The sequence below is a fragment of the Oncorhynchus gorbuscha genome, unplaced genomic scaffold (genome assembly GCF_021184085.1).
Source record: "Oncorhynchus gorbuscha isolate QuinsamMale2020 ecotype Even-year unplaced genomic scaffold, OgorEven_v1.0 Un_scaffold_1241, whole genome shotgun sequence".
Classification (NCBI taxonomy): Eukaryota; Metazoa; Chordata; class Actinopteri; order Salmoniformes; family Salmonidae; genus Oncorhynchus; species Oncorhynchus gorbuscha.
In genome coordinates, this window is record NW_025746076.1 from 55,001 (window position 1) to 71,605 (window position 16,605).

At 39.4% G+C, this 16,605-nt stretch overlaps 1 protein-coding gene, 1 long non-coding RNA gene and 1 pseudogene across 2 annotated transcripts in view; all 3 read left to right on the top strand.

Annotated features, from left to right (window-relative positions):
- Positions 1 to 1,405, top strand: part of LOC124021889 (phosphatidylinositol 4-kinase type 2-beta-like) — a 26,023-nt gene extending 24,618 nt beyond the window's left edge. Inside the window, 2 exon segments of the mRNA XM_046337025.1 lie at positions 726 to 945; positions 1,110 to 1,405. Of these exon segments, the coding sequence (XP_046192981.1) occupies positions 726 to 899 (174 nt within the window). The 3' untranslated portion in view covers positions 900 to 945; positions 1,110 to 1,405.
- A 412-nt stretch (positions 1,406 to 1,817) lies between these two features.
- LOC124021887 lies at positions 1,818 to 3,123 on the top strand. The gene is made up of 3 exons (XR_006836323.1): positions 1,818 to 2,273; positions 2,315 to 2,348; positions 2,394 to 3,123. It is a non-coding gene; the product is annotated as an uncharacterized LOC124021887 (long non-coding RNA).
- Positions 3,124 to 5,837: 2,714 nt separating this feature from the next.
- LOC124021885 overlaps positions 5,838 to 16,605 on the top strand; it is a 40,074-nt pseudogene continuing 29,306 nt past the window's right edge.

The following is a 16,605-nucleotide window of genomic DNA, read 5'->3' on the forward strand; positions in this document are numbered from 1 at the left end:
TATTCCTCCTCCACCAAACTTTACAGTTGGCAGTGTGCATTGGGGCAGGCTCTCCTATTGTATGAAGGCTGAATATAGAGTATGACCTTCCTTTGACACTCCACATTGAGCTCAGGTGCATCCAACTTCCTTTGATCATGGAGTTCACCTGAATGTCTTTCATTGTTCCCTTTTCACCTCTTTCTGTTCTCTCTCCTCTCCTCCTGTCTCTCTCTCTCTCCTCTCCTCCTGTCTCTCTCTGTCCTCTCCTCCTGTCTCTCTCGCTCTCCTCTCCTCCTGTCTCTCTCGCTCTCCTCTCCTCCTGTCTCTCTCTCGCTCTCCTCTCCTCCTGTCTCTCTCTCGCTCTCCTCTCCTCCTGTCTCTCTCTCGCTCTCCTCTCCTCCTGTCTCTCTCTCGCTCTCCTCTCCTCCTGTCTCTCTCTCGCTCTCCTCTCCTCCTGTCTCTCTCTCGCTCTCCTCTCCTCCTGTCTCTCTCTCGCTCTCCTCTCCTCCTGTCTCTCTCTCGCTCTCCTCTCCTCCTGTCTCTCTCTCGCTCTCCTCTCCTCCTGTCTCTCTCTCGCTCTCCTCTCCTCCTGTCTCTCTCTCGCTCTCCTCTCCTCCTGTCTCTCTCGCTCTCCTCTCCTCCTGTCTCTCTCGCTCTCCTCTCCTCCTGTCTCTCTCGCTCTCCTCTCCTCCTGTCTCTCTCTCTCACTCTCACTCTCTCACTCTACTGCTGTCTCTCTCTAGATCTTAAACCTGAGCCAGGCGTTGAAGGACAATAAAACTCCCATTCAGTTGGTCCAGATGCCCAGAGTCGTGGTGGAGAGACGGCGGACTGGAGGACAGGGGAGGGTGGTGACATTAGGAACAGCTTTCACCCAGACCTTCCACTGCAAGAGACCATTCTTCTCTTCCTGGTAGAGGGAGGGATGGCTGGAGAGGGAGAGAGGACAGGGGAGGGTGGTGACATTAGTAATAATAATAATAATATATGCCATTTAGCAGACGCTTTTATCCAAAGCGACTTACAGTCATGTGTGCATACATTCTACGTATGGGTGGTCCCGGGGATCGAACCCACTACCCTGGCGTTACAAGCGCCATGCTCTACCAACTGAGCTACAGAAGGACCATTAGGAACAGCTTTCACCAAGACTCAGAGGGAGGGATTCCTGGAGAGGGAGAGAGGACAGGGGAGGGTGGTAACATTAGGAACAGCTTTCACCCAGACCTTCCTTCTTCTTCGTTCTTCTCTTCCTGTTAGAGGGAGGGATGGCTGGAGGAGCTGCTGCAGGGGTGGGTGGAGAGATGAGGAGGGAGGGAAGAGAGGGAGCCTCCACTGCAACACTATGACCTACCCTCCTGGTAGAGAGTGTGAGAGAGTGTGAGAGAGTGTGAGAGAGTGTGAGAGAGTGTGAGAGAGTGTGAGAGAGAGAGTGTGAGAGAGAGAGTGTGAGAGAGAGAGTGTGAGAGAGAGAGTGTGAGAGAGAGTGTGAGAGAGAGAGTGTGAGAGAGAGAGTGTGAGAGAGAGTGTGAGAGAGTGTGTGAGAGAGAGAGTGTGTGAGAGAGAGTGTGTGAGAGAGAGTGTGTGAGAGAGAAATGAAGAGACTCTCAGAGCATCTTTCCTCCTGGTAAAGTAAGAGGGTGGGAGAGGGTCAGAGAGTGAGAGGGTCAGAGAGGGTGAGAGAGTGTGAGAGAGAGAGAAATGAAGAGACTCTCAGAGCATCTTTCCTCCTGGTAAAGTAAGAGGGTGGGAGAGGGTCAGAGAGTGAGAGGGTCAGAGAGGGTCAGAGAGAGAGAAATGAAGAGACTCTCAGAGCATCTTTCCTCCTGGTAAAGTAAGAGGGTGGGAGAGGGTCAGAGAGTGAGAGGGTCAGAGAGGGTCAGAGAGGGTCAGAGAGAGAGAAATGAAGAGACTCTCAGAGCATCTTTCCTCCAGAGGGATTGGTTTGGAGTTGGACGTCACACATCTGGGGAAACATCCCAAATGGCTCCATATTCCCTTTATAGTGCCCTACATTAGGTCCCGGTCAATGTGGATTAGTGCCCTACATTAGGTCCCGGTCAATGTGGATTAGTGCCCTACATTAGGTCCCGGTCAATGTGGATTAGTGCCCTACATTAGGTCCCGGTCAATGTGGATTAGTGCCCTACATTAGGTCCCGGTCAATGTGGATTAGTGCCCTACATTAGGTCCCGGTCAATGTGGATTAGTGCCCTACATTAGGTCCCGGTCAATGTGGATTAGTGCCCTACATTAGGTCCCGGTCAATGTGGATTAGTGCCCTACATTAGGTCCGGTCGGCCCTACAATGTGGATTAGTGCCCTACATTAGGTCCCGGTCAATGTGGATTAGTGCCCTACATTAGGTCCGGTCGTGTCTACATGTGGATTGGATTAGTGCCCTACATTAGGTCCCGGTCAATGTGGATTAGTGCCCTACATTAGGTCCCGGTCAATGTGGATTAGTGCCCTACATTAGGTCCCGGTCAATGTGGATTAGTGCCCTACATTAGGTCCCGGTCAATGTGGATTAGTGCCCTACATTAGGTCCCGGTCAATGTGGATTAGTGCACTTAGGAAGGGAATAGTGTTCGATTTGGGACGTATCCCGAGTGTGTTGAGCTCAGAGGAGAATCCAGGACGTCCTGAATGGAACCCTATTCCCTATCCAGTCCTGCACTACGTCTGACCAGAGGCCCCATAAGGGGGCTAGAGCACTTAGGGGAATATAGTGCTATTTGGGATACACGAACCGTGTCTTCGGTTCTACTGCCAAAATCATTGTAATATAAGCATGAAGGAAATTTTTTTTTTTTAAAGGAATTAAATCATATTAAAAACTGGATAAAATACCATGCATGTTGCTGGAATTTGACAGTTGGCAGTTTATATTTAAATAGAGCAACGAGACATTTCAATGAGAGGGAAAACTGTAGACGAGCGGCCGTCCCAAATGGCACTACTTTCGAGTGACCCCTTTTTTTTGGGAAGCACTCGATGGTCATTTTTCATAGCAATGAATGTATTAGTTAACTAACATGTATGTGTAATTGCTGGTGACGGTATGCTCTTGGCTATTATGGGATGGGTGGTGGTTTAAACTCAAGGTACGCTGTGCGATATGACGTCGTCAGGCACCGGGGTGGGGGGGGTGAACTTCCTGTTTAAAGACGACGACACTTAGACTCTTCCAAGATTGAGTCTGGGATTCAATCTGATCGCAGGTTGTAAACAAATGTCCCAGCGTTTCGCAGAGATCCCATTCACAGTAAACGCGGCTCAGTCAGAAATGTCCCAGCGTTTTGCAGAGATCCCATTCACAGTAAACGCGGCTCAGTCAGAAATGTCCCAGCGTTTCGCAGAGATCCCATTCACAGTAAACGCGGCTCAGTCAGAAATGTCCCAGCGTTTTCAGAGATCCCCATTCACAGTAAACGCGGCTCAGTCAGAAATGTCCCAGCGTTTTGCAGAGATCCCATTCACAGTAAACGCGGGCTCAGTCAGAAATGTCCCAGAAATGTCCCGCGTTTTTTGCAGAGATCCCATTCACAGTAAACGCGGCTCAGTCAGAAATGTCCCAGCGTTTTCAGAGATCCCCATTCACAGTAAACACGGCTCAGTCAGAAATGTCCCAGCGTTTTGCAGAGATCCCATTCACAGTAAACGCGGCTCAGTCAGAAATGTCCCAGCGTTTTGCAGAGATCCCCATTCACAGTAAACGCGGTTCAGTCAGAAATGTGCCTTTTTTTAAAAGGCCTCAAAGCCTTTCAGATTTCAGATTCAATCCCGGCCTGATTCTTCAGCCCAAAAGTAGAACTCCTGGCAGAATTTTATTATTTTTTGTTGTGATTTGTTGTTGTCTGTAAACAGGAAGTTGCCCTGCTATGTTTGATGATGTCATAATACTGAGACTTCCGTTTCATCTCCCACCAAATGGGCGGGAAAGGAAAAATAAGGAAATTCGCACACTAAGCTAAACATTATATATGTCCCATAAAGCACCCTATTCCCTATATAGTGCACTACTTTTGTCCAAATCCTATAGGGACAAAGTAGTGCACTACTTTGGACCCGGGCCTATAGGGACAACGTAGTGCACTACTTTTGGACCAGGGCCTATAGGGACAAAGTAGTGCACTACTTTGGACCAGGGCCTATAGGGATAAAGTAGTGCACTACTTTGGACGAGGGCTTATAGGGATTTAATTAGTGCACTTTTCTTGGATAAAAGTAGTGAACTATATAGGGAATAGGGTGCCGTTCATAATTTATGCATCTTGAATTTTCTATTCCTGCTGTATAATGAATGTAAAGGTATAATTGTATTTTTTAAAAATGTTGGAAACAATAAATGTACATTTGGGATTGGTTTAAATGTGAACTCCTTCTTCTCTTTATTGATCTATGTAGTGTTCCAATTGTAGAGGAGGCAGGTAGCCTAGTGGTTAGAGTGTAGAGGAGGCAGGTAGCCTAGTGGTTAGAGTGTAGAGGAGGCAGGTAGCCTAGTGGTTAGAGTGTAGAGGCGGCAGGTAGCCTAGTGGTTAGTGTAGAGGCGGCAGGTAGCCTAGTGGTTAGAGTGTAGAGGCGGCAGGTAGCCTAGTGGTTAGAGTTAGAGGCGGCAGGTAGCCTAGTGGTTAGAGTGAGGCGGCAGGTAGCCTAGTGGTTAGAGTGTAGAGGCGGCAGGTAGCCTAGTGGTTAGAGTGTAGAGGCGGCAGGTAGCCTAGTGGTTAGAGTGTAGAGGCGGCAGGTAGCCTAGTGGTTAGAGTGTAGAGGCGGCAGGTAGCCTAGTGGTTAGAGTGTAGAGGCGGCAGGTAGCCTAGTGGTTAGAGTGTAGAGGCGGCAGGTAGCCTAGTGGTTAGAGTGTAGAGGCGGCAGGTAGCCTAGTGGTTAGAGTGTAGAGGAGGCAGGTAGCCTATTGGTTAGAGTGTAGAGGAGGCAGGTAGCCTAGTGGTTAGAGTGTAGAGGAGGCAGGTAGCCTAGTGGTTAGAGTGTAGAGGAGGCAGGTAGCCTAGTGGTTAGAGTGTAGAGGCGGCAGGTAGCCTAGTGGTTAGAGTGTAGAGGCGGCAGGTAGCCTAGTGGTTAGAGTGTAGAGGCGGCAGGTAGCCTAGTGGTTAGAGTGTAGAGGCGGCAGGTAGCCTAGTGGTTAGAGTGTAGAGGCGGCAGGTAGCCTAGTGGTTAGAGTGTAGAGGCGGCAGGTAGCCTAGTGGTTAGAGTGTAGAGGCGGCAGGTGGCCTAGTGGTTAGAGTGTAGAGGAGGCAGGTGGCCTAGTGGTTAGAGTGTAGAGGAGGCAGGTAGCCTAGTGGTTAGAGTGTAGAGGCCCTGTTTCAGTCTACATCTACATCACTCCACCTACTGTAGGCCCCGTTTCAGTCTACATCACTCCACCTACTGTAGGCCCTGTTTCAGTCTACATCACTCCACCTACTGTAGACCCTGTTTCAGTCTACTTTACTCCACCTACTGTAGGCCCTGTTTCAGTCTACATCAACATTACTCCACCTACTGTAGGCCCTGTTTCAGTCTACATCAACATTACTCCACCTACTGTTTCAGTTGTTTGTTTCACCTTTTTAGTAGCCTCAAAGTCATGAAGATGGACAGGACATGTTAGAGAGAAGGAATAAAGAACCGACCGAAAGAAAGAAAGAAAGGAAAGAGAACTGTAACAGTTATCTTAATTCTCCACTAGATGGCGCACGGCTCAGTTATAACCTTTGTCCAGATCTCTGGCAGCCTGTTTGTGTGCCAGACACACAGTGCCCGTACAGGTTTGTGTGCGGGAGGGAGGTTTGCCATGGCGGGGCAGCCTCCAGTGTCCACATTGAGTTCTCGGGGGGGGTAGAGAGAGATTCATCATGATCCGTATGTTAGTGTCCAGGTATGTGAATCAGTCGCTCTGTCTGTCTTCGATGTGCTCTCTCCTACTCCTCATTACGCAACGCAGACAGTATTCCTATTTGTTTCTTTAACATTGTATTACTTTTTTATTTTGAAGTATAAAGATTATAATACACAGAATACATTTGTGGAGTCTTTAAGAACAGAATATTCAAGTGATAAAAATGGTTTAGCGCGAAAAGAGACTTTATTACAAGCTTGTTGAAGAGACAACCGTCTAACTGTCCAACGGAGTGCCTGTAAATCCTCCCCAACTCCGTTCCAGCATTTACCGAGAATCTCTCTTTCTGTCAGGCTTTTTTGTCTCCCTCTCTTTTTTATTACCGCATTCTCGGGATGCGGGTGTTCTTATTCGCGGCGACGGTATTTTTCGCGCACGGCTCCGAGTCCGGCTCCAAAAAAGTGTTCCTCCCAGTGCGACGTGAGCGCGTGTCCTAGTCCGACCTGCCCCAGCGGGTATGTCCCAGACCGGTGCAACTGTTGCCTGGTGTGTTCCCGGGGCGAGGATGAACTCTGTGGCCGGAAAAACGACCGGCCGTGTGGGGAAGGCTTAGAGTGTAGGTCCCCTAACGGTCCTCACAAAGGCCCGTCGGGGAAGCGGAGCTCCAAACGGAGGCTGTGTCAGTGTAAGATGGGATATAAGGTGTGTGGTAGCGACGGAAAGACGTACGGGAACGTGTGTCGGATGAAGGCCGCCAGCCGGAAAGCTCTTCAGAAGGAAAGGGGAGGCCATCACCCAGGCACACAAGGGACCCTGTTCATCAGGTAAGGCCTCGCCGTTAGCCGAGCTCTCACCCAGGGCGTTACGTGCGGCCTGAGTTGCGTTTTATTTTGAGTAACATGGCAGCTCTAAACTGTATTTGAAGACGGCCCTGTCCGTATGTAATGCCCTGGGCCAGAGCTAGCATATACAGTGCATTGGGAAGGTCCTCGGACACCTTGACTTTTTTACACATTTTGTTACGTTACAGCCTTATTCTAAAATTGATTAAATTCTACACACAATACCATATAATGACAAAGCAAAAACAGGTTTTTTAGACATTTTTGCTAACTAATAATCTCTGCAAAAGTGTCCTCTCACTGTCACCTGCGTTTATTTTCAGTAAACTTAACATGTGTAAATATTTGTATGAACATAACAAGATTCAACAACTGAGACATAAACTGAACAAGTTCCACAGACACGTGACTAGCAGAAATAGAATAATGTGTCCCTGAACAAAGGGGGGGGGGGTCAAAATCAAAAGTAACAGTCAGTATCTGGTGTGGCCACCAGCTGCATTAAGTACTGCAGTGCATCTCCTCCTCGTGGACTGCACCAGATGTGTTGTTCTTGCTGTGAGATGTTATTCCACTCTTCCACCAAGGCACCTACAAGTTCCCTGACATTTCTGGGGGGGGGGGGGGGCTAGCCCTCACCCCTCACCCTCCGATCCAACAGGTCCAAGACGTGTTCAACGGGATTGAGATTGGGGCTCTTCGCTGGCCATGGTTAAAGAACCTTTGGCAGCGATTACAGCCTCCAGTCTTCTTGGGTAATGACACTACAAGCTTGGCACACCTGTATTTGGGGAGTTTCTCCCATTCTTCTCTGCAGATCTGTCAGGTTGGATGGGGAGCGTCGCTGCGCAGCTATTTTCAGGTCTCTCCAGAGATGTTCCATCAGGCTCTGGCTGATGTCAAGGACATTCAGAGACTTGTGTAGAAGCCACTCCTGCGTTGTCTTGGATGTGTGCTAAGAGTCGTTGTCCTGTTGGAAGGTGAACCTTCACCTGAGCGTTCTGGATCCGGTTTTCATCAAAGATCTCTCTGTACTTTGCTCTGTTCATCTTTCCCTCGATCCTGATTAGTCTCGCAGTCCCTTTTGCTGAAAAACATCCCTAAATCATGATGCCGCCACCACCATGCTTAACTGTAGGGATGGTGCCAGGTGTCCTCCAGACATGATGCTGCCACCACCATGCTTCACTGTAGGGATGGTCCCAGGTGTCCTCCAGACATGATGCTGCCACCACCATGCTTCACTGTAGGGATGGTGCCAGGTGTCCTCCAGACATGATGCTGCCACCACCATGCTTCACTGTAGGGATGGTGCCAGGTGTCCTCCAGACATGATGCTGCCACCACCATGCTTCACTGTAGGGATGGTCCCAGGTGTCCTCCAGACATGATGCTGCCACCACCATGCTTCACTGTAGGGATGGTGCCAGGTGTCCTCCAGACATGATGCTGCCACCACCATGCTTCACTGTAGGGATGGTGCCAGGTGTCCTCCAGACCTGATGCTGCCACCACCATGCTTCACTGTAGGGATGGTGCCAGGTGTCCTCCAGACATGATGCTGCCACCACCATGCTTCACTGTAGGGATGGTGCCAGGTGTCCTCCAGACATGATGCTGCCACTACCATGCTTCACTGTAGGGATGGTGCCAGGTGTCCTCCAGACATGATGCTGCCACCACCATGCTTCACTGTAGGGATGGTGCCAGGTGTCCTCCAGACCTGACGCTTGGTTTCATCAGACCAGAGAATCTTGTTTCTCAGGGTCTGAGAGTCCCTTAGGTGCCTTTTTGTAAACTCCTGGTGGGCTGTCATGTGCCTTTTATTGAGGAGTGGCTTCTGTCTGGCCACTTTACCATAAAGAACTGGTTGGTGGAGTGCTGCAGAGATGGTTGCCCTTCTGGAAGGTTCTCCCATCTCCACAGAGGAACTCTGGAGCTCTGTCAGAGTGACCATCGGGTTCTTGGTCACCTCCCTGGCCAAGGCCCTTCTCCCCCGATTGCTCAGTTTGGTGTCTTGGTGTTTGAGTCTTAGTGGGTCAAAACTTCTTCCAATAAGTTATAACAATAAATTAGCCTACAGTTATAGGACTATAACAATAAATTAGCCTACAGTTATAGGACTATAACAATAAACTAGTCTACAGTTAGACTATAACAATAAACTAGTCTACAGTTATAGGACTATAACAATAAACTAGTCTACAGTTAGACTATAACAATAAACTAGTCTACAGTTATAGGACTATAACAATAAACTAGTCTACAGTTAGACTATAACAATAAACTAGTCTACAGTTATAGGACTATAACAATAAACTAGTCTACAGTTATAGGACTATAACAATAAACTAGTCTACAGTTATAGGACTATAACAATAAACTAGTCTACAGTTATAGGACTATAACAATAAACTAGTCTACAGTTATAGGACTATAACAATAAACTAGTCTACAGTTATACAATAACAATAAACTAGTCTACAGTTAGACTATAACAATAAACTAGTCTACAGTTATAGGACTATAACAATAAACTAGTCTACAGTTATAGGACTATAACAATAAACTAGTCTACAGTTATAGGACTATAACAATAAACTAGTCTACAGTTATACTATAACAATAAACTAGTCTACAGTTATACTATAACAATAAACTAGTCTACAGTTATAGGACTATAACAATAAACTAGTCTACAGTTATAGGACTATAACAATAAACTAGTCTACAGTTAGACTATAACAATAAACTAGTCTACAGTTATAGGACTATAACAATAAACTAGTCTACAGTTATACTATAACAATACACTAGTCTACAGTTATAGGACTATAACAATAAACTAGTCTACAGTTAGAGGACTATAACAATAAACTAGTCTACAGTTAGAGGACTATAACAATAAACTAGTCTACAGTTAGAGGACTATAACAATAAACTAGTCTACAGTTAGGACTATAACAATAAACTAGTCTACAGTTAGGACTATAACAATAAACTAGTCTACAGTTATAGGACTATAACAATAAACTAGTCTACAGTTATAGGACTATAACAATAAACTAGTCTACAGTTAGACTATAACAATAAACTAGTCTACAGTTATAGGACTATAACAATAAACTAGTCTACAGTTATAGGACTATAACAATAAACTAGTCTACAGTTATAGGACTATAACAATAAACTAGTCTACAGTTATACTATAACAATAAACTAGTCTACAGTTATAGGACTATAACAATAAACTAGTCTACAGTTATAGGACTATAACAATAAACTAGTCTACAGTTATAGGACTATAACAATAAACTAGTCTACAGTTAGACTATAACAATAAACTAGTCTACAGTTATAGGACTATAACAATAAACTAGTCTACAGTTATACTATAACAATACACTAGTCTACAGTTAGACTATAACAATACACTAGTCTACAGTTATACTATAACAATAAACTAGTCTACAGTTATAGGACTATAACAATAAACTAGTCTACAGTTAGAGGACTATAACAATAAACTAGTCTACAGTTAGAGGACTATAACAATAAACTAGTCTACAGTTATACTATAACAATAAACTAGTCTACAGTTATAGGACTATAACAATAAACTAGTCTACAGTTATAGGACTATAACAATAAACTAGTCTACAGTTATAGGACTATAACAATAAACTAGTCTACAGTTATAGGACTATAACAATAAACTAGTCTACAGTTATAGGACTATAACAATAAACTAGTCTACAGTTATAGGACTATAACAATAAACTAGTCTACAGTTATAGGACTATAACAATAAACTAGTCTACAGTTATAGGACTATAACAATAAACTAGTCTACAGTTATAGGACTATAACAATAAACTAGTCTACAGTTATAGGACTATAACAATAAACTAGTCTACAGTTATACTATAACAATAAACTAGTCTACAGTTATAGGACTATAACAATAAACTAGTCTACAGTTATAGGACTATAACAATAAACTAGTCTACAGTTATAGGACTATAACAATAAACTAGTCTACAGTTATACTATAACAATACACTAGTCTACAGTTATACTATAACAATAAACTAGTCTACAGTTATAGGACTATAACAATACACTAGTCTACAGTTATAGGACTATAACAATAAACTAGTCTACAGTTAGACTATAACAATACACTAGTCTACAGTTATACTATAACAATACACTAGTCTACAGTTATAGGACTATAACAATACACTAGTCTACAGTTATACTATAACAATAAACTAGTCTACAGTTATACTATAACAATACACTAGTCTACTTAACAATAACAATACACTAGTCTACAGTTATAGGACTATAACAATAAACTAGTCTACAGTTAGACTATAACAATAAACTAGTCTACAGTTATACTATAACAATACACTAGTCTACAGTTATAGGACTATAACAATACACTAGTCTACAGTTATACTATAACAATAAACTAGTCTACAGTTATAGGACTATAACAATAAACTAGTCTACAGTTAGAGGACTATAACAATAAACTAGTCTACAGTTAGAGGACTATAACAATAAACTAGTCTACAGTTATAGGACTATAACAATAAACTAGTCTACAGTTATAGGACTATAACAATAAACTAGTCTACAGTTATAGGACTATAACAATAAACTAGTCTACAGTTATAGGACTATAACAATAAACTAGTCTACAGTTATAGGACTATAACAATAAACTAGTCTACAGTTATAGGACTATAACAATAAACTAGTCTACAGTTAGACTATAACAATAAACTAGTCTACAGTTATAGGACTATAACAATAAACTTGTCTACAGTTATACTATAACAATAAACTAGTCTACAGTTATAGGACTATAACAATAAACTAGTCTACAGTTATAGGACTATAACAATAAACTAGTCTACAGTTATAGGACTATAACAATAAACTAGTCTACAGTTAGACTATAACAATAAACTAGTCTACAGTTATAGGACTATAACAATAAACTAGTCTACAGTTATAGGACTATAACAATAAACTAGTCTACAGTTATACTATAACAATAAACTAGTCTACAGTTATAGGACTATAACAATAAACTAGTCTACAGTTATAGGACTATAACAATAAACTAGTCTACAGTTATAGGACTATAACAATAAACTAGTCTACAGTTATAGGACTATAACAATAAACTAGTCTACAGTTATAGGACTATAACAATAAACTAGTCTACAGTTATAGGACTATAACAATAAACTAGTCTACAGTTATAGGACTATAACAATAAACTAGTCTACAGTTATAGGACTATAACAATAAACTAGTCTACAATTATAGGACTATAACAATAAACTAGTCTACAGTTATAGGACTATAACAATAAACTAGTCTACAGTTATACTATAACAATAAACTAGTCTACAGTTATAGGACTATAACAATAAACTAGTCTACAGTTATAGGACTATAACAATAAACTAGTCTACAGTTATAGGACTATAACAATAAACTAGTCTACAGTTATACTATAACAATACACTAGTCTACAGTTATACTATAACAATACACTAGTCTACAGTTATAGGACTATAACAATACACTAGTCTACAGTTATAGGACTATAACAATAAACTAGTCTACAGTTAGACTATAACAATACACTAGTCTACAGTTATACTATAACAATACACTAGTCTACAGTTATAGGACTATAACAATACACTAGTCTACAGTTATACTATAACAATAAACTAGTCTACAGTTATACTATAACAATACACTAGTCTACAGTTATACTATAACAATACACTAGTCTACAGTTATAGGACTATAACAATAAACTAGTCTACAGTTAGACTATAACAATAAACTAGTCTACAGTTATACTATAACAATACACTAGTCTACAGTTATAGGACTATAACAATACACTAGTCTACAGTTATACTATAACAATAAACTAGTCTACAGTTATAGGACTATAACAATAAACTAGTCTACAGTTAGAGGACTATAACAATAAACTAGTCTACAGTTATAGGACTATAACAATAAACTAGTCTACAGTTATAGGACTATAACAATAAACTAGTCTACAGTTATAGGACTATAACAATAAACTAGTCTACAGTTATAGGACTATAACAATAAACTAGTCTACAGTTATAGGACTATAACAATAAACTAGTCTACAGTTATAGGACTATAACAATAAACTAGTCTACAGTTATAGGACTATAACAATAAACTAGTCTACAGTTATACTATAACAATAAACTAGTCTACAGTTATAGGACTATAACAATAAACTAGTCTACAGTTATAGGACTATAACAATAAACTAGTCTACAGTTAGACTATAACAATAAACTAGTCTACAGTTAGACTATAACAATAAACTAGTCTACAGTTATAGGACTATAACAATAAACTAGTCTACAGTTATAGGACTATAACAATAAACTAGTCTACAGTTATAGGACTATAACAATAAACTAGTCTACAGTTATAGGACTATAACAATAAACTAGTCTACAGTTATAGGACTATAACAATAAACTAGTCTACAGTTATAGGACTATAACAATAAACTAGTCTACAGTTATAGGACTATAACAATAAACTAGTCTACAGTTATAGGACTATAACAATAAACTAGTCTACAGTTATAGGACTATAACAATAAACTAGTCTACAGTTATACTATAACAATAAACTAGTCTACAGTTATACTATAACAATACACTAGTCTACAGTTATAGGACTATAACAATAAACTAGTCTACAGTTAGACTATAACAATAAACTAGTCTACAGTTATACTATAACAATACACTAGTCTACAGTTAGACTATAACAATACACTAGTCTACAGTTAGACTATAACAATACACTAGTCTACAGTTATAGGACTATAACAATACACTAGTCTACAGTTATACTATAACAATAAACTAGTCTACAGTTATAGGACTATAACAATAAACTAGTCTACAGTTAGAGGACTATAACAATAAACTAGTCTACAGTTAGAGGACTATAACAATAAACTAGTCTACAGTTAGAGGACTATAACAATAAACTAGTCTACAGTTAGAGGACTATAACAATAAACTAGTCTACAGTTAGAGGACTATAACAATAAACTAGTCTACAGTTAGAGGACTATAACAATAAACTAGTCTACAGTTATAGGACTATAACAATAAACTAGTCTACAGTTATAGGACTATAACAATAAACTAGTCTACAGTTAGAGGACTATAACAATAAACTAGTCTACAGTTATAGGACTATAACAATAAACTAGTCTACAGTTAGACTATAACAATAAACTAGTCTACAGTTATAGGACTATAACAATAAACTAGTCTACAGTTATAGGACTATAACAATAAACTAGTCTACAGTTATACTATAACAATACACTAGTCTACAGTTATACTATAACAATACACTAGTCTACAGTTATAGGACTATAATAATACACTAGTCTACAGTTATACTATAACAATAAACTAGTCTACAGTTAGACTATAACAATACACTAGTCTACAGTTATAGGACTATAACAATAAACTAGTCTACAGTTAGAGGACTATAACAATAAACTAGTCTACAGTTAGAGGACTATAACAATAAACTAGGTTACAGTTAGAGGACTATAACAATAAACTAGTCTACAGTTATACTATAACAATAAACTAGTCTACAGTTATAGGACTATAACAATAAACTAGTCTACAGTTATAGGACTATAACAATAAACTAGTCTACAGTTATAGGACTATAACAATAAACTAGTCTACAGTTATAGGACTATAACAATAAACTAGTCTACAGTTATAGGACTATAACAATAAACCAGTCTACAGTTATAGGACTATAACAATAAACTAGTCTACAGTTATAGGACTATAACAATAAACTAGTCTACAGTTATAGGACTATAACAATAAACTAGTCTACAGTTATACTATAACAATACACTAGTCTACAGTTATACTATAACAATACACTAGTCTACAGTTATAGGACTATAATAATACACTAGTCTACAGTTATACTATAACAATAAACTAGTCTACAGTTAGACTATAACAATACACTAGTCTACAGTTATAGGACTATAACAATAAACTAGTCTACAGTTAGAGGACTATAACAATAAACTAGTCTACAGTTAGAGGACTATAACAATAAACTAGTCTACAGTTAGAGGACTATAACAATAAACTAGTCTACAGTTATACTATAACAATAAACTAGTCTACAGTTATAGGACTATAACAATAAACTAGTCTACAGTTATAGGACTATAACAATAAACTAGTCTACAGTTATAGGACTATAACAATAAACTAGTCTACAGTTATAGGACTATAACAATAAACTAGTCTACAGTTATAGGACTATAACAATAAACTAGTCTACAGTTATAGGACTATAACAATAAACTAGTCTACAGTTATAGGACTATAACAATAAACTAGTCTACAGTTATAGGACTATAACAATAAACTAGTCTACAGTTATAGGACTATAACAATAAACTAGTCTACAGTTATAGGACTATAACAATAAACTAGTCTACAGTTATAGGACTATAACAATAAACTAGTCTACAGTTATACTATAACAATAAACTAGTCTACAATTATAGGACTATAACAATAAACTAGTCTACAGTTATAGGACTATAACAATAAACTAGTCTACAGTTATACTATAACAATAAACTAGTCTACAGTTATACTATAACAATAAACTAGTCTACAGTTATACTATAACAATACACTAGTCTACAGTTATAGGACTATAACAATAAACTAGTCTACAGTTAGACTATAACAATAAACTAGTCTACAGTTATACTATAACAATACACTAGTCTACAGTTATACTATAACAATACACTAGTCTACAGTTATAGGACTATAACAATACACTAGTCTACAGTTATACTATAACAATACACTAGTCTACAGTTATACTATAACAATACACTAGTCTACAGTTAGACTATAACAATACACTAGTCTACAGTTATAGGACTATAACAATACACTAGTCTACAGTTAGACTATAACAATAAACTAGTCTACAGTTATAGGACTATAACAATAAACTAGTCTACAGTTATACTATAACAATAAACTAGTCTACAGTTATAGGACTATAACAATAAACTAGTCTACAGTTATAGGACTATAACAATAAACTAGTCTACAGTTATACTATAACAATAAACTAGTCTACAGTTATACTATAACAATAAACTAGTCTACAGTTATAGGACTATAACAATAAACTAGTCTACAGTTATACTATAACAATACACTAGTCTACAGTTATAGGACTATAACAATAAACTAGTCTACAGTTATAGGACTATAACAATAAACTAGTCTACAGTTATAGGACTATAACAATAAACTAGTCTACAGTTAGACTATAACAATAAACTAGTCTACAGTTATACTATAACAATACACTAGTCTACAGTTATAGGACTATAACAATAAACTAGTCTACAGTTATAGGACTATAACAATAAACTAGTCTACAGTTAGAGGACTATAACAATAAACTAGTCTACAGTTATACTATAACAATAAACTAGTCTATAGTTATAGGACTATAACAATAAACTAGTCTACAGTTATAGGACTATAACAATAAACTAGTCTACAGTTATAGGACTATAACAATAAACTAGTCTACAGTTAGAGGACTATAACATTAAACTAGTCTACAGTTAGAGGACTATAACAATAAACTAGTCTACAGTTATAGGACTATAACAATAAACTAGTCTACAGTTATAGGACTATAACAATAAACTAGTCTACAGTTATAGGACTATAACAATAAACTAGTCTACAGTTATAGGACTATAACAATAAACTAGTCTACAGTTATAGGACTATA